General features: G+C 22.3%; 2 protein-coding genes across 5 annotated transcripts in view; both read right to left on the bottom strand.

Annotated features, from left to right (window-relative positions):
* The window catches only part of LOC117174795 (U6 snRNA-associated Sm-like protein LSm6), an 8,927-nt gene extending 3,914 nt beyond the window's left edge, over positions 1-5,013 (bottom strand). The window contains exons 1-2 of the mRNA XM_033364163.1: positions 4,821-5,013; positions 4,562-4,652 (exon numbers count right to left, since the gene is read on the bottom strand). Coding sequence (XP_033220054.1) covers positions 4,562-4,652 — 91 coding nt within the window. The 5' untranslated portion in view covers positions 4,821-5,013. The remainder of the gene's footprint in view (positions 1-4,561; positions 4,653-4,820) is intronic.
* A 6,375-nt stretch (positions 5,014-11,388) lies between these two features.
* LOC117174785 (lysophosphatidylserine lipase ABHD12) overlaps positions 11,389-20,480 on the bottom strand; it is a 47,240-nt gene continuing 38,148 nt past the window's right edge. For all 4 annotated transcript variants that reach the window (XM_033364150.1, XM_033364152.1, XM_033364151.1 and 1 more), the window contains 4 exons: positions 20,173-20,290; positions 19,906-20,067; positions 15,770-15,897; positions 11,389-12,516 (listed from right to left, as the gene is read on the bottom strand). In XM_033364150.1, the coding sequence (XP_033220041.1) occupies positions 12,477-12,516; positions 15,770-15,897; positions 19,906-20,067; positions 20,173-20,290 (448 nt within the window). In that variant the 3' untranslated portion in view covers positions 11,389-12,476. The remainder of the gene's footprint in view (positions 12,517-15,769; positions 15,898-19,905; positions 20,068-20,172; positions 20,291-20,480) is intronic.

Below are 20,480 nucleotides of genomic sequence, written 5' to 3'. Positions count from 1 at the left end.
TTTTATTTACAAAAAAAGTTCTCAGGTTCAAAAAAACATTCAGTGAACTGAAAAACTGTGGTCGGTAATATAGGTATTTAGCTGTGTCACATGCCCTTAATTTAAAAAAGTTGAATTTTCTACCAAGAAGATTCATTTTCTATAAAAAGGCAAATTTGCAACTAAATACATAAGCTTTTAACCAAATAGTTGAATTTTGAAACCAGAAGATTAATTTTGCTAGCAAAAAACACAAATTTTAAACAAATTACATCCTTTTTGTATCAAATACTTCGAACAATGGGATGTGATGTTAGTCCCTAATTTTACATAATTAATATTTAATTTATATTTTTTCATTTCTACACTTTTTAAACTAAATAGTTGAATTTTTATATTAAAAAGAGATCTATTTTTAATCGAAAGTGGATTAGTAATATTTCTATTGAGCAGAATTAATGCACAATTTTAAAAAATGTTTCCTCCCCTAGAGTATGCATTTTTAATACAAAAGTTTATGTACAACCAATCAGTTGACTTTTCAACAAAATAGTTAAATTTTCAGTTTAAGATATTACTTTTTAATACGAAAAAAGTTGAATTTTCAACCTAGAAAGCTGAATTTTGAACGAAAAGTGTAATAGTTAATATTAAAAAAAAAATGTTTTAAGGAAATATAAAATTAAAAAATAATAATAAAAAATGATAGTAAATTTTAAAAAATTTGATTTTTAACAACAAAAATTGATTTTCTACCAAAGAGAATGAATTTTCTACAAAATACATAAACTTTTAAATAAATAATTGAATTTTCTACCAAAAAAATTAATTTTCTAAAAAAAACTGGAAATATCGAACAAAATATATAAACTTTTAACCCAATAGTTGAATTGTGAAACCAAAATATTAATTTTCTACCAAAAAGGGCGAATTTTCGTGAAATTACATCCATTTTCTATTAAATACTTCGAACAATGGATGTGATGTTAGTCCTAATTTTACTTAATTAATCTTTAATTTATATTTTTTCGTTTCTACATTTTTTGAATTTTTACATTTACATTTACAACCAATAAGTTGAATTTTCAAAAAAATAGTTGAATTTGCAGTTAAAGAAATTAATTTTTAATAAAAAAAGTTGAATTTTCAACCTATAAAGATGGATTTTGAATGAAAAATGTAATAGTTGATATTTCAACAAAAAAGGTTTTAAGGAAAAATAAAAAACTGTTAAATTTAATTAAAAGAGATATATTTCATAGAAAATACTTGATTTTTAACAACAAAAGTCGATTTTCTACCAAAGAGAACGAATTTTCTACAAAAAAATTCCATTGATCAGAATTAATTTGCAATTAAAAAAACTAATTTTTTACAAAACAGTTCAATTTTGTGCGAAATAGTAGAATTTTTAAACCAAAACGACGAATTTTCTATAAGAAAGTTCAATTTTCAACCCGAGATTATGTATTTTCAATAAAAAAGTTAATTTACAAACCAGCAAGTTGACTTTTCAACGAATTACTTAAATTTTCAGTTTAAGAATTTACTTACGAAAAAAAGTTAAATTTTTAACGCAGAAAGATAAATTTTAAACGAAAAGTTTGATAGTTGATATTTCAAGAGAGAATGAATTTTCTACAAAATACATAAACTTTAAACTAAATAATTGAATTTTTTACCAATGAGATTGATTTTGTATGAAAAAGGCAAATTTTCAAAGTTTTCATCAAATCGTTGAATTTTCAGCCCTGAAAGTTAATTTTCTACCAAAAAGGGCGAATGTTCAACAATTAATTTTATTTTATAATTTTTCATTTAAAAATAGTTGTAACTATTTTAATTTTTAAATCAAAAATATCAATTTTTAGGAGAAAAAAATAGAATCGTTAAATTTTCATTGAGTAGAATTAAATTTCAATTTTAAAAAATTGCTATAAAACAGCTTAATTTGATACAAATAATTGAATTTTTTATTAAATTGTTGAATTTTTAATCCAAACAAACGATTTTTCAATGAAACAGTTGAATTTTCGACAAAATAGTCCAATTTTCATTTTTGTAAATTATCTTTAAAATATAATAAATATTAATTATATTAGTTCAACATTCAACCAAGGAGTTAAATTTTCAATCTAAAACGGTGATTATTCGACAATTCAACAAAAGAATATTTTTATTTAAAATGAAAAAAACCTTTTTATTTAACTAACAAAGATGAAATTTCAACAAAAGATTTGATTCTTAAAAAAAAAAAAGAAATCTCTACCAAAAAAGACAACTTTTTATTTAAAATTTTTACATAAATAGATAAACTTTGAAAACAAAAATATGAATTTACTGAAAAATTAAAAAAAAAAGTTACATCTTCAACGAATTTTTGACAAAATAGTTGAATTTTCAACCAAGAAGTCATGACTTATCACAATTTTTAAACTTTTAACCAAATAGTTCAATTTTAAAGCAATAATAAAATTTCTATTTTAATCATTTGAATTCTTAATCAAAAATGAAAATAAACATTGTTTTTAATAAATTAAGTTATACGTTTTTAGTTTTTTTTGTTCATTTTTAATATTCAAAAAATTTACATAACATAATTTATATCAAATTTAATGAATAGCATTATTTGAATTTTTTTTTGAAAATAGATATGAGAGAAATAAAAAAGTTTTCAGAAGATTTAAAAGCTACTATCTATCCTATTTTTGTCGGAATACCTGTTTCCCGAAATTTAGGAAACCAATTTTAATATTTTTAATTTTTATATCAGATACATAAATTATTCAAATAATTGAATTTTCAATCAAAAACATTAATTTTCTACAAACCTTAAAATTTTGTATACCTTTTTTCTTTTTATTTAACTATTTTCCACAAAATAGTTGAATTTTTCAATTTAAAAAATGCATTTTTAAGCAGAAATGGTTAAAATAGTTCAATTTTCATTAAAAAGAATGTTTACATAGAAAATTAATTTTTTGCAACGTAATTGAAGTTTCTACCAAATTGTTGAATTTCAAAGACAACAAGATCAATTTTCTATACAAAATAGTTGAATTCTCAACCCCAAAATATGAAATTTAAAAAAAAAGTTAATCTTTTGTCAAATAATTAATTTTCAGTACAAAAAAAGGAAGTTTTCACAGAGTAGTTCAACTTTCCACCAAAGATATGCATTTTCTCTCAAAATTATGAAACTTAAAAAAAAAATGAATTTAATTTTTTTTTAATCAATCTAGAAGAATAATTTCCTACAAAAAATTCGAATTTTCAACAATTTAACAAACTAGACACATTTTTAAACACACATTTTCAAATTTTCAATATCAAACAATTTAATTTAACTAGAAAATAAGAATTTTCTATGAAATACTAGAATCCTCAACTAAACAGATTAATTTTCAAAGAAATACTTGAATTTCCAACCAATAAGATTAATTTTCTAAAAAAAAAAATATTTCAACAAAATGAAAAAAGAAAATTTAATTATTTGGTAGAAATTCATTTTTTTCTTTTTTGAAAATTCATCTTTTTGAGTTGAGAATTCATCAATTTCTTCGAAAATTCAACTGTTTTGTAGAAAATTCGCATTCACAAATTAAGATTAATTTTTGATTTACGAAAATTGAAATATTCCAAATATGGTTAAAAATTTATTGCTTTTAGGCTATGAATTCAACAATTTGATAGAAAATTGAACTATTTGGCACAAAATTATACTGTTTTTTAGAATATCAGTTGTTTTTTTTTCGTTGGGGATTAACTTTTTTAACTGAAAGTGTAAATATTCTATTTTTGATTGAAAATTTACATTTTTAATTGAAAATTAATCATTTCTTGTTGAAAATTCAAATATTTGGTTGAACACTGATGTATTTTATTCAAAAGTCGCCAACTTTTTATATTTTAAATTAAATTATTTTTTTGATGAAATATTTTGAAATACAAAAATTTAAATTTTTGTTGAAGATTCGTAAAGTTAGTCCAAAATTCTTTAAGTAATTTTTTTTTAGAAGGAAATTTAACTATTTAGTTGAAAATTCAACTCTTCCGTAGAAGATATTTTCCAGTTTAAAAAATCAACTACTTAGTTTACAAATTTCAAAAACGAAAAAAAAACATAAACTGAAAATTAAATTAAATTTGGACTAACACTGCATCTACTGTTTTAACTATTTATTAAAAAATGTATGTACTTTTTTGGTATAAAAAAAACTATTTGGTTAAAGAGTTATCTACTTCGTTGAAAATTCGTATTTTCTGGTAGAAAATATTCTTGGTTGAAAATTCAACGATTTCGTAAAAAATGTACGTACCTTTTTGGGAATTCATTTTCTTTGGTAGAAAAATAATTTTCTGCTTTAAAAATTCATCTTTGTGTTAAAAATAACACAAAAACTTTAGAAGTTTTAAGAATGTCTTTTTTTCAAATTCTTTCAAAGATTTTTCATTCTTGCATTAAATTTATGGGATATTTACATTTGTACACATTATTTATGGTTTTATTATGTTTTTATAGATAATTCAAGAGTAAAACGGAAGTTTTAGATTTAGGTAGAGTGGATTTTATTAAAATTACCTCTGTAATCCACGCCACTGTTAAGTTTGACCACAACTGGGCGACCATGAATTTGTTGAATAAACTGCGTCAATGCTTCTTTGCGACTCATCTGAAAAATTAACTTATTTTTTTCCTCTAATTTTACCAAATTAAATCATTAAAATTAAATATTAAATAAATCGTTGAGGTTATGTTTTCACCCGGCCGACTAATATGTTGAATAAAATACTTTATTTACAAGTAATCAAGTGCCGGATTAGTTATTAATTTACTTTACCTTAGTTAGAAAGGATTTTTTAAAAACTATAATCAGAAAATGATATTGTTTTATTTCTTAATTGTTGTACGGAATAAGCTACGAAATAGCAATCACAAAAGTTGACAGAACTATTGCACATGCGCACAAATTGGTAATGTCAGCAACGAAGCGCGCAATTTCAAAATTAAATTAATTTTTTTCTCAACTATTAAAGCTTTGTGCAATATTTATAAATTAATAGTTATGGAAAAAGAATACGAGCCATACCAAAATTACTGGTTTCTTTAATAAGATTGTTGGCAATTTTTTATGATTTGGTTTTTATTTTAAAAGATTAATTTCAGTTTTGAAGATTTCAGAAAAGAAAAGGATCTGGAAGATTTGAAGATATTTTTTCAGCATTTTAGGAGTTTTTTAAATGTTCGAAAATAATTTAAATCTTGAGAATATGTTTTAAAAATTTTTACTGAAATTTATATTGGTAGAATGCAGCGAAAATTTCAAATAATGTTTATTTGGAAGAACATATTCTGAGAAACAAGTAACAGATTTCAAAACAAGATTTCGTGTAAGTTCAATAGATGCTTAGAAGTTTTGAAAAAATTGAAAAATAATTTAAAACTTGTAAACATTTAATAAAATATATCAAAAATTAATTTTTGACTTTTTCCAAAAAAAGAAGTTTTTCAAGAATTTTAAAGGTTTCAAGAGAATGAAAAAACTTTATTTCATTTCCTAGGGAAATATTAAATAATTTGTTATTTTGAAAAACAAATTTTGTGATTTCCAAAATTTTTAAAAAGAATCGTAAAGAATTTGTAGCATTTTTTATGTTGCAGAATTTGTTGAAAAATTGAGGAACAATTCGTTTCATTTTTTAATATATATAGAAAATTTGGAAGTTTATTTAAAAAATGTCATAGAGTTTGTTAAAATTAGAATAATTTTGAAACATTTGTACAAAGTTTACTCCAAGGTTTAGAACTTTTGAAAGGATTCAAAAATAGTTGAAAAGATTTTAAAATTTTGATAACAAAATCTTTAAGACTTTTGAAAGGTTTGAATAGAATGAACAAATTTTCTTGAAGTTGTTTTTTTTTTATTTTGAAAAATTAATTTCAAGAATTTCTAAAATTGTAAAAATTGTAAGGAATTTAAGAAAAAAATAGGATACAAGATTTAAAAGTTTATGCAGAATTTTATAATTTTTTTCTAAATTTAAATAATTTTGAAAGACATTAAGGCTTACAACTTTTGAAAGGATACAAAAATTATAAAAAATTTGAGGATAACAGAAAGTTAAAGAAAATGTAGATTTTCGAAAGTTCGAAAAAGAGGCTTTGTTTGGAATTTTAAAAGGTTTGAAAAGAAAAAAAAAAGAATTTCTTTCAAATCCTAAAAAAACTTAAAATCATTTTTTACTGCGAAAAATGATTTAAAATCGATTTTTAAACATTTTCTTCATTTAAAAAGTTTGGGAAAATTCGAATCGTTTTGAAAGATATCAAGAATGTTTAGAACTTTGGAAAATATTGAAAAATAATAAAAAATTTAAAGATTTCAAAAGTTAAAAGAAAATGTATTTTCGAAGCGTTTCAAAAAGGAGCTTTTTTATAAATTTTCAAGTTTTGAAAAGAATGAAAATATTTTCTGTCAATTCCTAACAAAATTTAAACTTAATTTTTACTTTAAAAATAAATTTTAAGATTTTCGAAATTGTAACAAATAATTTTGAACGATTCTATGGCATTTTATTCTGTTTGAAAAACTTTTAAACAATTATAGGAAAAATTTCGAATCATTTCAAATGATATTTAGAAGATTTGGAAGTTTATGCAGAAATTTCTCAAAATTGTTGGACAAATTCCAATAATTTTGAAAGATATTAAGGTTTAGCATTTTTTTAAAGATTCAAAATTAATGAAAAATTGATAGATTTCAAAAAATCAAAAGAAAATCTAGATTTCGAAAAAATAAGATTTTTAAGTATTTTGAAAGGTTTGAAGAGAATGAAAACATTTTATTTCGATTCCTAAGAAAATTTTAAATGAATTATTATTTTGAAAAATGTATTTTATTATCTCCAACATTTTTAAAAATTCGTCTGAAAAATGTTGAAGCATTTTCTTAATGTTGCGGAACTTTAAAAAATTGTAGGAAAAATCCGAATATTTAAAAAATTTTTTTAGAAGAATTAGAAGTTCATGCAGAAATTAGAAAACAAATTGGACAAATTTAAATCATTTTGAACGGTATTATGAAATTAAGGTTTAGAACTTAGGAAAAGATTCAAACATGAATTAAAAATTGGAGATTTCAAAAAAATTTAAACAAAAGGTAGATTTTGGAAGTCTTCGAAAAAATAATCTTTTTATGAATTTTGAAAAGTTTAAAGAGAATGAAATTTCTTTCTTTAGATTCATAAGAAAATTTTAAATGATATTTGATTTTGAAAAATTAACTTTAATATTCTCAAAAATTAGAAAAAAATGAATGTACAAAATTTTGACGCATTTTTATGATTTTTCAGAATTTTTAAGCCATTTTAAGAAAAATTGGAATCAGTTAAAAGATAATAAAAAAGTTTAGAACTATGGATTTTAGAAGTTTTAAAGGTATTAAAGGTTAGAACAGAATAAAAAATTTTTCTTTCCATTTTTAGGAAATTTTTTTATGATTCTTTATTTTCAGAAATTATTCTTAATATTTTCAAAAATTAGAAAAATGAAACGGTAAGATTTTGAGGCATTTTTCACATTTTGCAGAATTTTTAAATGATTTAAAAAAAATCGAATCATTTAAAAAGATATTTAGCGGGTTTCGAACTTTTGAAAAGATTAAAAAGTAATACAATTTTTTTATATTAAAAAAAAATTGGAATGTTTTTAAGAAGTTTGAAAGGTTTCAAAGGAAAAAAATTGTTCTTTAGCTTCATGGGAAATTATAAAATTATTTTATACATGTTCAAAAATAAGAGGAAATTGAAGAAGATTGCAAAAGATTTCACAAATATATTTAGGAACTTTAGAAGTTTCGATTTTTCATTTAAAATATTTTTAAATATGAAAGGATTTCCGAAAATATAAAATATTTAATTTCTTTTAAACTTCTAGAAGTCCTAAATATCATTTAAACTGGCTCGAATTTATACTGATATTTGGAAAAAAAATTGTAAAATAACCAATTTTCTAGATTATTTTTCGAAAACTCTTCAAAAATCTTTATGAATTTTCCCAAGATTTTTGATTTAAGAATATTATATATTTTTTTAATTTATAACTAAACTTAAACTAAATTAAATATAAAAAACCAAGAAATAGATGGGTTTGTTTCTAAATTTTTCATGATAACATAAAAGGAAGGAATAAAATTGCAATTATTTGTAGTTTGTTCAGTTCCTTTATTGAATTTTTATTTTCATTTTACTAACGAAAATCATATCGCTGGCGAGTATCCTATCTAAATTCTCTATTTTAACAGCACACAGTATTCAGTTTTTCAAAAAGCATCTAATAAATCTTGATTAATTACCCTGCCTAAAAATTACACAAAAGTTGACAAAAATTTTATTTAAACTAAAACAGTGCCCGCGGAACATTAAATAATTGTCTTTTTCATGCAGATTTTATATCTAAATTAAAAATGAACATATGAATACTTTTCTGCGATTACGAAGACTCTCGATAAAAACACAATGGGGTTAAAATTCGGATTTTTTTACAATGACAGCATCACTGAAAATTGGTATCACATTTATTGGCATTTAGGGCCAAATTCCAGCTTTTTTTGAATAAATGCGACTGATCTTGAGCTTAGGTTTTAATTTAATTAATTAAATAAAATAAAATAATAAAAAAATCATTAATAATTAATTACCTACTAATTAATTATTAATTTATTTTATTAATTTAATTCTTTTTATTAATTTTTTTAAATCAAGACTAAGGGAACGTCCATTAATCGCACAACTATGATTTTTGAAATTTTAAACCCCCTCTTCCGCTATTGTAAAGATTTGTAAAATTGTTATGACATGATTTTTATCATCTATCAAGAATATATCGATTATATAAAATTACAAAAATTTTACGCCGATTTGGAAGATTTGAAGTGATTTAAAAAGTTTTCATAAGAATTCAGAGCATTTAAAAATAATGGATTTTAACGCATTTTAAGAGATATTTATCAGTTTAATATATTGTAATCGATTTTAAGGGATTCATAAATATTTCTGAGAATTTTGAAAATTTCAATAAATTTTATAGGAATTTCAAAGTTTTAAAAATATTTCCATGAATTTTAAAGGGTTATAATGGATTTTCAGATATTTCAAAAAAAGTTACAGGATTTCAAAGGATTTCATGTGATAACAATGTATTTTCAATATTTTGAAAGATATCAGGGGATTTTAATGGGATTTCAAAGATTTGAAGAGATTGAGAGAAAAAAATCAAAAGATTTAAATAGATTTAAAGGGGATTCGAATTTTTTCAAATGGTTCGAACAGATTTTAATATATTGCAAAATAAAGTTTCAGAAGATTTTTCAAAGATTTCAAAGAATTTTTGATAATTTTTAAAGATTTTAAGAGATTTCAAAATATTCAAAACAATATTCACGGATTTTAGAGGATTTTTGAATATTATAAAGGAATTTAAGAAATTTGGAGGGTTTTTAAAGTGTTTAAAAATAATTCAATCTATTTTAATATATTTTAAAGGATTTCCAGAGATTCATAATGATTGAAAGGAATTTCCAGAAATCTCATTAAATATTGAAATATCTCACGGAATTTTAATAATTTTTAGTTTTTAAAGAGTTTACAGGGGTTTTAAGAGATTTCAAAATAAGTCACTGAATTTAAAAGGATTAAATTTTTTTTAAAGGGGTAAAAGAGTGCCGAAAAAATGCCAAAATAAAAAAAATTTGAAAAAAATGTATCTACAAGATTTTTACGCACTTTTCTCATTTTACAGAATTTTTAAACGATTTTAGGAAAACAATTTTTTTGATCTTTTTAGCTTTTTATTTTTTAAAATGATTCGAAATTTTCCTAAAATCGTTTAAAAATTTTTTCACGAATTAAAAAAAAATAATACATATAATAAAAAAATAACAAAATTTGAGAAAAGAAAAAATGGAAAGATTTCAAAAATTCGAAAGGATTCAAAGAGATTTCAGAGGATTTCAAAACATTTTAAGGGATTTGAAGAAGTTTTAACGGATTTTAAAGGATATCATGCTATACCTAAGTATTTTCTCGAATTTTTAAAAATATCAGGAGATTTCGAAGATTTTAAGGGATTTAAAGTAATTTGAAAAGATTTCAGTGACTATCAAAAAGATTTGCAAAGATTTAAAAGAATTTTAAGGGACTTAAAGAGATTTCGATGAGTTTTAAAAGACTCTAATGTATTATATTGCAAGGGATGTCAAGAAGATTAAAAAATTGCATATGATTTTAAAAGATTTCGAAATATTTCAGGAAATTTCAATGATTTTAATCGAATTTTAACTTTTATAAATTTTAATGATTTTAAAGGAATATAAAGGATTTTTATGGAATTTTCGATGAATTTTTCAATAATTTCAATTTTCAATGATTTTTTTCAATAAATTCAATTTTCAATGATTTTAATCGAATTTTTATTATTTTTTAAATTATGATGATTTTAAAGGAATATAAAGGATTTTAACGGAATTTTCAATGATTTTTTCAATAATTTTAATTTTCAATGATTTTAACCGAATTTTGATTTTTTTAATTTTGAAAAATTGAAAGGAATTTAAAAGATTATTATGGAATTTTTAATCATTTCAACCGAATTTTACTTTTTTTTAAATTTTGATGATTTTAAAGGAATACAAAGGATTTTTATGGAATTTTCAATGACTTTTTCAATATTTTCAATTATTTTAACCGAATTTTGATTTTTTTAATCATGATGATTTTAAAGGAATATAAAGGATTTTTATGGAATTTTAAATGATTTCGATTTTCAATGATTTTAACCGAATTTTGATTTTTTTTTAAATTTTGATGATTTTAAAGGAATATAAAGGATTTTTATGAAATTTTCAATGATTTTTTTTCAATAATTTCAATTTTCAATGATTTTAACCGAATTTTTTTTTTTAGTTATGATTTTAAAGGAATATTGAAGGATTTTTATGGAATTTTAAATAACTTCAATTTTCAATGATTTTAACCGAATTTTGATTTTTTTTTTAATTTTGATGATTTTAAAGGAATATAAAGGTTTTTTATGGAATTTTCAATGATTTCAATTTTCAATGATTTTAACCGAATTTTGATTTTTTTAATTTGGATGATTTTAAAGAAATATAATAAAGGATTTTTATGGAATTTTAAATGATTTCGATTTTAAATGATTTTAACAGTTTTTTTTTTATTTTTTTTATTTTGATGATTTTAAAGGACTATAAAGGATTCTTATAGAAATTTTAATGATTTTTTCAATAATTGTAATTTTCTATGATTTTAACTGAATTTTTATTTTTGATCATTTTAAAGGAATATAAAGGAATTTTATAAAATTTCGAAGATTTTATGCAATGCCAGAAATTTTTAGCTTTGAAAGGGTTAAAAGATATTTCGAGGGAGCTTAATCGTTTAAAATAACTTTAAAAAATCCTTTGACCCCCCCCCCCTTTAAAAAAAGCTTAACGTAATTAATGGAAGCTCCCTAAATGAACCCCTATTCTAAGCTTGCCAATATTTCGTACTAAAGTTCTACACATTTTGCCGAACTTGCTGCTAATTCTCAAAAATATTCCTAAAATATTTCTCTTCAATATTCGCAAGTAACTTCTTCCGTGAAAGACGAAAATCAGTGTTTTTTTCGTGTTTTAAGGCATACTATAATGACGATTTTCAAAATATAAATATTGAAAGCATTCGTGAAGCTAATTTCGAAAATATAATGATTAAATCTTTAGTAACATTTATTTAAAGCTTGCAGTCTGCCCAAGCAATTCTATCTATATTTCACTCACTCAAAACTCGAATTATTATCGATTTATTTTTTTCAGTAGACAACAGTTTTAGAAACAGTCGAATCTTATCCGATATTAATTTCGGTACTTTTTTTTGACAATTTTATAGTTAAAAAAAAAAGTAAACGCCATGTTATTCATCTACCATTTATAAATATTCATACGAATTAATTTTTTAGACATTGCAAAGCGATACTCAGTTATTAAAAAATGTTAATTTATACAGTTATAAAACAATCTAGATGATAAAGTATGACTGAAATATAAAATATGACACCTTAATCATAATACTTTTACAGATATTTTAAACTATTTAAAAAAGGTGGAAAATTTATACTTAGTACTTAATATGGCCTTGCATTAATTTTTTCTACAAAAAGAACAGTATTATATCATATTTAATCTACGTAAAATAAAATACTACCTAAATAATTATGCAGTCGTGCGATTTTGCATGTTTTCCTAAATTCAGATGAGAATTAGGAACTAAACTCGTTGTCTAAAAACGAAGGCATCTTAAAGTACAAAAATAGTTTTCAACTATTCAAATAAATTAAGAAATTTATCTTGCCCTTGTCCGTTTAGTCTCAAGTTCAGTTCTTTGATTAAATTCTTTTTCAAGCATTTTGCAATAAATTATTCTAACTTCTACTACCTTTAATTCTTTTGACTCTTGTTAACCCAAGACACAAACTTTCTGTAAAGAGAAACAAAATTATTAAAAATCTTCTTTCTTAAATTAAAAAAAAAAAGAATCAGGGTGGCGATTCGGCGGAAGATTTTAAATTTTCGGCTATGTTCCGCTCAAGTTTTTTAATTTTCCCGGTGAACTAAAAGAAACATATTCGTATTTTCTGAAAAATAAATGAATTGTGAAAAAAATACTTAAATTTTCCACTAGAAAATATCAATTTTATACAAAGAAATCACAGAAAAAAAACACAATTTAATATTTACGGGGTTCAACTTTCAATCAATGTCATGAATTTTTAAATAAAATTATGATTTTTCAACCAAAATTATGAATATTCTAAAGGAATACATAAATTTTTCAACAAAATATTTGAATTTTTAGTGAAAAAATGAATGTTCAACAAAAGAGATAAATTTTTAACTGAGATTATGGAAAATTGAACTGAAATAATGGTTTCATTAAAAAAAATAGTTTTCAACGAAAAAACATCCAAATAAAGACAAGTTTTCAACCAAACAATTTTATTTCTAACCAAAAATATGAATTTTCAACTAAAATGAGATTAACTGCAAAATTTGAATTTTTTACCGAGAAAAGGGAATTTTTAAACAAGAAGGTTAACTTGATACGAAAAAAAAATAATTTTCTACCAAAAAAAGTCGGTTTTGAATAAAATATGTGAATTTTCAATTACATAGTTGAATTTTCCGTTCAAAAAGACAAATTTTTATATAATTTCTGCAATTTTGAACTAAAAAACTAGAAAATATCAATTTTCAACAAAAATGATAAGAGTACAATTATCATTTGAAGAAATTAATTTTTAATCAATCTAATGAATTTCCAACTAAACTGATTTTTAAAACAAGAATATTAATTTTCAAATAAAAAGTTTATTTTTCCACCAAAAATACAATTTTTCAACAAAATATTTGAATTTTTAACTAAAAAAGTAATAATTTTCAACCGAAAATGGAATAGTAACAATTTTACTTTAAAAAATTATTTTTGAACCAAACAAGAGTTTGTAACTATAACAATAAATTCTTAGTTGAAATATTTGAATTTTCCAGCGAAAAAATAATTTTTACTAAAAAACGTAAACTACCAACCAAAACTTAAACAATTAAATTTCAATTTAAAAAACGAATGATCAACCAAACAGACGAAGTTTTAACTAAAACTATGAAGTTTTCAATTGGAATAAGTTAAATTTTCAGTTAAAAAAAAACTAACTTTAAAAAATAGTTACATTTTCAAACAAACTGATGAATTTTCATATAAAATTGTAAATATTTAACTATTAAATTTTTATTCGAAAAATGAATGCTCAACCAAAGAAATGAATTTTTAACTAAAATTATGGAATATTTACTTGAATAATAGTTACATTTTCAGTAAAAAAAACCAAATAATTTTCAAACAAAAAAATCCAAGGAAAAAAAGATGTTTTCAATTAAACAGCTCATTTTTCAACCAAGGAAATTAATTTTTAATTCAAACGATGAATATTCAACCAAAAAAATTAATAAATTTTAACAAAAGAGTTTGTCTTTGAACCAAATAATTTTATTTTCAACGTAAAAGATTTATTTTCTACTATAATGATAAGTATTCATCTGGAATACTTGAATTTTTAAGGGAAAGGAAGCAAATTTAAACAAGAATTTTAACTTTCAAAGAAGTTTTTGAAATATCTCACGGAATTTTAATAATTTTTAGTTTTTAAAGAGTTTACAGGGGTTTTAAGAGATTTCAAAATAAGTCACTGAATTTAAAAGGATTAAATTTTTTTAAAGGGGTAAAAGAAGTGCCGAAAAAATGCCAAAATCAAAATAAAATAAAAATGCCCATTTTAATTCAAAATATTGAATTTTGCACTAGGAAAGATCAATTTTAACTAAAAATGAAACATTTGCATTTGCAGTTGAAGAAATTAATTTTCAATCAAAATGATGTATTTTCAACTAAAATTATAAATCTTCAACTGGGATAGTGAACATTTTTATTAACAAAAGAGGAATTTTCAACCATAAATATTAGTTTTCTTTAAAAAAGACGAATTTTCCACAAAGTAGATAAATTTTCAAATAAATAGTTGAATGTTTCAGTAAAAAGTTTCAATTTTCAGCCAAATAGTTCAAATTCTATTAAAAAAGATAAATTTTTAATTTAAGATTGAATAGAAACCTATTTTCTTCTAAAAAAATGGTGTATGCTAAAAAATCATGAAACAGATTTACAATTAGAAAATGGACTTCCAAACTACCTTACTTTTCGGCTCATTAGGGACAACAATAATAATTGAAAAAAGAGGAAGAAAATAAATTTAACCAGAAATCGAATAGTTCAATTTTCGCTTAAAAATCGAATTCTTCAAAAAAAAAAAAAAACGTAGACAAGAAGAATTTTTGAACAAGTAGACTAACGTTCAAAGAAAAATATATTTTTGTAGCAAAAAATCGATTTTTTAACAAAATACGTGAATTTTCAACGAAATAGTTTAATTTTCAATTGAAAAGAACAAATTTGCATCTAAATTTTTCAACTATTAACTAGAAAATATGATTTTCAACCAAACTGATAAATTTGTAACTTAAAATATTAATCTTCAACTGAAATAGTTGATTTTTTGTCCGAAAAAATAAATTTTCAATAAAAAAGATTAATTTTCTACAAAAAAGACGAAAGTTCGACAGATTACATAAGTTTTCTAAGCCCGAATTACATATTTTTTTAAACAAAATTCCATTCCATGTGAATGAAAAAAATGCCTTCCCTCATAAAGTATAGATATATATTTTTGAATATTAAAAAAATAATAAAAAGCAATCAGTTATTTGTCGTGTTTTTAGAAGAAAATTGTTAAATTTTCTAGATAAAATCAAGTAAATTTAATTATATATTTTTAATTTCACACTTAAATAAAATCCAATTGAAATGCATGAAAACTACTAATTAATGTCAACAAAAAAAGTATACTTGAATAATAATAAATTATAATTCAATTAGAGTAAACTGAGATAATCTCAAAAATCTAAAATCCATAAAATAATTGAATTTTTGGCCAAAAGGAATAATTTCTACCAAAAGAGGCGAATTTTCGAGTAAAAAAGATAATTTTTCAACCAAAAATTGAATAATTAGCACATTTTTAGTTAAAAAATAAATGTTTAATTAAATTCCCGGTTTTGCGGGTCAAGTCGCCACCCTGAAAATTAAATGAATACTTGAAAATTGAATTCGGTAAACTTACTCTACTATTTCTGGCAATTCCTTATAACGACATATATATTTATGCCCAAGTCCATAAGAAGCGTTGATTCGAACCATCTGAACCTGATCTGTGTCATTTCCATGATGTTTGAGAGCAGCTTCGTAGAGCTGAGAGTGAAAATTAGAATATTTGTTTAAATATCATTTAGAAAATATTTACATTATTTTTATAATTATAATCAGAACGGCCGCAAAACTTCATTTTCAAAATTCCCTGATGTTTCCCTGGCAAATTTTTCATTTTCCCTGAACATTAATATTCAAAGAACAGCATTTTAATTATTTTTTCTTGTTTTCAAATTTATTTATTTCAACCGAAAAATCTGGCTTTTCAACAATAAAATATGAATTTTCAATCCAAAAGGACGCATTTTCAACTAAGAAGTTGAATTTTCAACCAAAAATATGACTATTTAACAAAATAGTTGAATCTTCAACAAAATAATTCAATTTTTAATTAAATATTGGAATTTTCAACCAAAAGTGATGAAACGTAGACCAAAATTATAGTAGTAGACTTTTGAATTAATTATAATTAATTGAAAAATAAACAAATATGACTTTTCTACCAAAAGATGAATTTTTAATCTAAAAGGACGAATTTTTACAGAGAAACTGTTGCATTTCTGACCAAGAAATATTACGTTCTATTAAAACAGTTCAATTTTTAACAAAATAGTTGAAGTTTTAACCCAACTGTTGAATTTTCAACCGGATGGTCGAATTTTCAAACAAAAAATATCAAAAAATATTTTCATTGTCAAACAAATAGTTGAATTTCTAAAACAACTATATTGATTTAAAACAACAGTTATATTTATAACCAAATAGTTGAACTTTAAAATAAAAGAGATAAATTTTCAATAAAATAATTAAAATTTTAACAAGTTGGTCGAATTTTTAATCAAAAACGATTAAACTTGAATAAAAAAATATGCATTTTCAACTAAATAGTTGAATTTTTAACACAAGAAGATGAATTTTTTTAGAAGCCAGATGAATTTTTATCCCGAAAAGTTAAATTTTCAAACAAAAAAAAAATGAATTCTCATAAAAACAGTTAAATTTTTTACCAAAAGAGATGAAATCAAAACAAAGAAGATTTTTTTTTACCGAAAAGATAAATCCTCATAAAAATAATTGAATTTTCAACTGAAAAAGATAAATTTTCAATAAAAATAGAAAAGTTAAATTTGCAGTAAAAAAATTAATTTTCAACAAAAAAAAATCACAAATTTTCAACATAATAGCAAAGTTTTTAATAAAAGAGATGGCTTGTCAACAAAAAATGTATGTTCAAACAAACAATTGCATTTTTAACCAAAAAATAGGACATGGTTAAACCAAGAAATTTAGTTTTCTACCAAAGTTGACAACCAGAAATAAAAAAATTACATTTTCAGTTAAAAAAATTAATATTAAAGGAAAAACAAAAATAAATTGTCAACAAAATAGTTAAATAAGCAAAAAAAAAAGATTAACCATCAGCTAAAAAAATATTTAATAAAGTAGTTCAATTTTTACCCAGCTAGTTGATTTTACAATTAAAAAATATCAAATTTCAACAAAATAGTAAAATTTTCAATGAAAGAAATTCATTCTTCAACAAAATAGCTAAATTTTTAACTGAAGAGTTGAATTTTCAACGAAATATTTAAATTTTCTAACAAATAATTGAATTTTTAATATAGGAGTTGGATTTTCAACAAAATAATTAAGTTTTCAACAAAAATATATGCATTTTTAACCAAATAGTTGAATTTGGACCTACAAAGATGAATTCTCAACAAAAATGCAAAAGGTGATATTTCAACCAAAAGAAATAAAATCTTAATCAAAAGAAATAAATTTTAAATTCGAAAGGACCAATTTTCAACCAAAAATGGAAAAATTACATTTTTACTTAAGAAATAATATTAAACGAAACCAAATTTGTTCAACACAGTAGTTACATTTTCAAGACAAATAGTTAAAATTTGAACCAAATAGTTGGAATTTTTCAACCAAAATAAATAAAAATTGTATGAAAAGTGATTAATTTTAAATAGTCAAATTTACAACAAAAAATATTAATCATCAATTTAAAAAAATGTTTATTAAAGTATGCAGTTCAACTATCACCCAAGTAGTTAAATTTTTAAAAGCAAATTTTCATTCAAATAGTTAAATTTTTAAGCAAAAAGTTTAATTTTCAACAACACAATTAAAATGTCAACAAAAATAGTTGAATTTTTTAAACAAAAAATTTAATTTTAAGCCTAAAAAGATGAATTCTTTACAAAAAATGTAAAAGATGCTATTTCAACCAAATGAAATGAAATTTCAAACAAAAGAGTTCAATTTTAAAGCCGAAAAGACGAGTTTTCTATCAAAACCAAGAAGATTACTTTTCTACTAAAAGGACTAATTTTTAATACAATAAATTAATTTTTAAGCAAATAGTTGATTTTTCAACTCAAAAAGATAAACTTTCAATTAGAAATGGAAAAGTTAAATTTTCAATTAAAAAATCAACTTTGAAGAAAACTAACAACAGTTTCAAACAAAAAGATTTTTTTTATCGGCCAAAAAAGATGAATTTTCAACTAAAAAAAAGATAAATTTGTAATCAAATAGTAAAATTTGTAATCTAAAAGTTGAATTTTCAATAAAACAATTGAATTTTTAAAAAAAACAGTGGAATTTTTTAAACAAAAATTGAATTTTCAATCAAAAACGATGAATTCTTCACAAAAAATGCAATAGATGATATTTTAACCAAAAGGAATGAAATTTCTACCAAGAGAAATTTAAAAACCGAAAAGACAAATTTTCAACAAAAAATTGCTTCTCTTAAAAAGAACAAATTTTTAATACAATACATGAATTTTAAAGCAAATAGTTAATGTTTCAAGTAAAATAGATTAATTTTTTTATTAGAAATGGAAAAGTTAAATTTTCAGTGAAAACTTGATTTTCAGCAACAACAAAAAAAAAAGAAATTTTCAACCAAAAATATAAATTTTTAATAAAATAGTTAAATTTGTAACCTAAAAGTGGAATTTTTTAAACAAAAAATTGAATTTTCAAGCTAAAAAGATGAATTCTCAAAAATAAATGCAATATATGATATTTTAACAAAAAAAAATTAGATTTCTACCAAGAGATAAATTTTAAAACCGAACAGACGAATTTTCAACCAAAAAGATTTCTTTTCCTAAAAAGGACAAATTTTTAACACAATACATAAATTTTAAAGCAAACAGTTAATGTTTCAAGTAAAATAGATTAATTTTTTAATTAGAAATGGAAAAGTTAATTTTTACCAGTGAAAATTTAATTTTCAGCAAAAAAAAAAGAATTTTCTGAAAAAATAGTCCAGTTTCCAACCATAGAGATGAATTTTTAACTAAAAAGTTTATTTTCAACCTAACAGTTGCATTTTTAACCAAACAACAGTAAATCTGAAACCATGAAGTAGATTTTTCTACCAAAATTACGAATTTTTAACTAAAAACCGTTCAGTTTTCAACAAAAATGGTTAAACTTTCAACCAAAGAGATGAATTTTCAACTCAAATTATAAATCTTTGAAAAAAATGGTTAACGAATAATGTAATAGTAGAAATTTCCAACAAGAAATTTAATTTTCAATAATGCAATGATGCATTTTATGCTGAAAAATATGAATTTTAAAACCAAAAGACGATAAATTTTCTACCAAGAAAGATTTTGATTGAATTTTTGACACCAAGAAACTGCAGAGAAAAAGAAATTCCAGGCAAATAAATTACTGCCAAGAATATTATATCAGATTCTTCAATCAATTTTTCAATTTCCTTGACCATTAATTTTGAAAGACAAGAATCTTATGATTTTAACATTTTGACCATAGAATCTGTAAAAAACAGAATACAAAAATTTACAATTCAAATTTATTATCCCTGATTACCAGGTTTTCCCTGTCAATAATAATAATATTTGTTTATAACAAACAAATTATAAAAGTAAATCAATTTCATCTCTCCTATCTTATAATTATGTTCTATTTGTTATAAATAATAATAATTATTATAGACGTGAGACGCGACATCATATTTTAAAATTGTATTTTGATAATATTTTTATCGTAAAATACCTTTACGCCTAAAGAAAATGGTACAACGTTGTCATCTTCTGCGTGTAAAATCATCACAGGACACTGAAGTTTCGTGATGTGCTTATCAGATTCGAATCTTAAATGATTATCGTAAAATGGCTGAACGATAACCCATTTGAACCAGGGTAAATGCTTAAATATCTGGAAAAAGGAGAATTCTTAGCAAAATAGTTTCCAAATTTAAATGATCTTTGAAATTCCGCTCCTTTTTAAATCGATAATTTTGATAAATTTGCAATTTATTACCAGCGCCATGGGATGCTCACTCAACTCCGAAGCTATGTTGTTGAAGGGAGATTCCAGAAACAACCCTGCTGGGGAATGTCCATCAACTGCCAATAAAGCGAGAGCGTGCGTTGATACTCTAGAATTAATTTTAACTCGATTATAATTCATATCAAGATAAATGGTTTTGAATTAAAATTATAAATTCTCAACGAAAAACGCAATAGTTGATATTTCAACCAATAACAGCGAATTTTCAATAAGATAGTTCAATTATATACCAAAAAAAGTTAAATTGTCAAAGAAATAATTATATTTACAGCCAAAAG

Source organism: Belonocnema kinseyi, chromosome 6, assembly GCF_010883055.1.
Source record: "Belonocnema kinseyi isolate 2016_QV_RU_SX_M_011 chromosome 6, B_treatae_v1, whole genome shotgun sequence".
Classification (NCBI taxonomy): Eukaryota; Metazoa; Arthropoda; class Insecta; order Hymenoptera; family Cynipidae; genus Belonocnema; species Belonocnema kinseyi.
The sequence above is the reverse complement of the archived record's forward strand: the minus strand, read 5'-3'. Positions and strand labels throughout refer to the sequence as shown.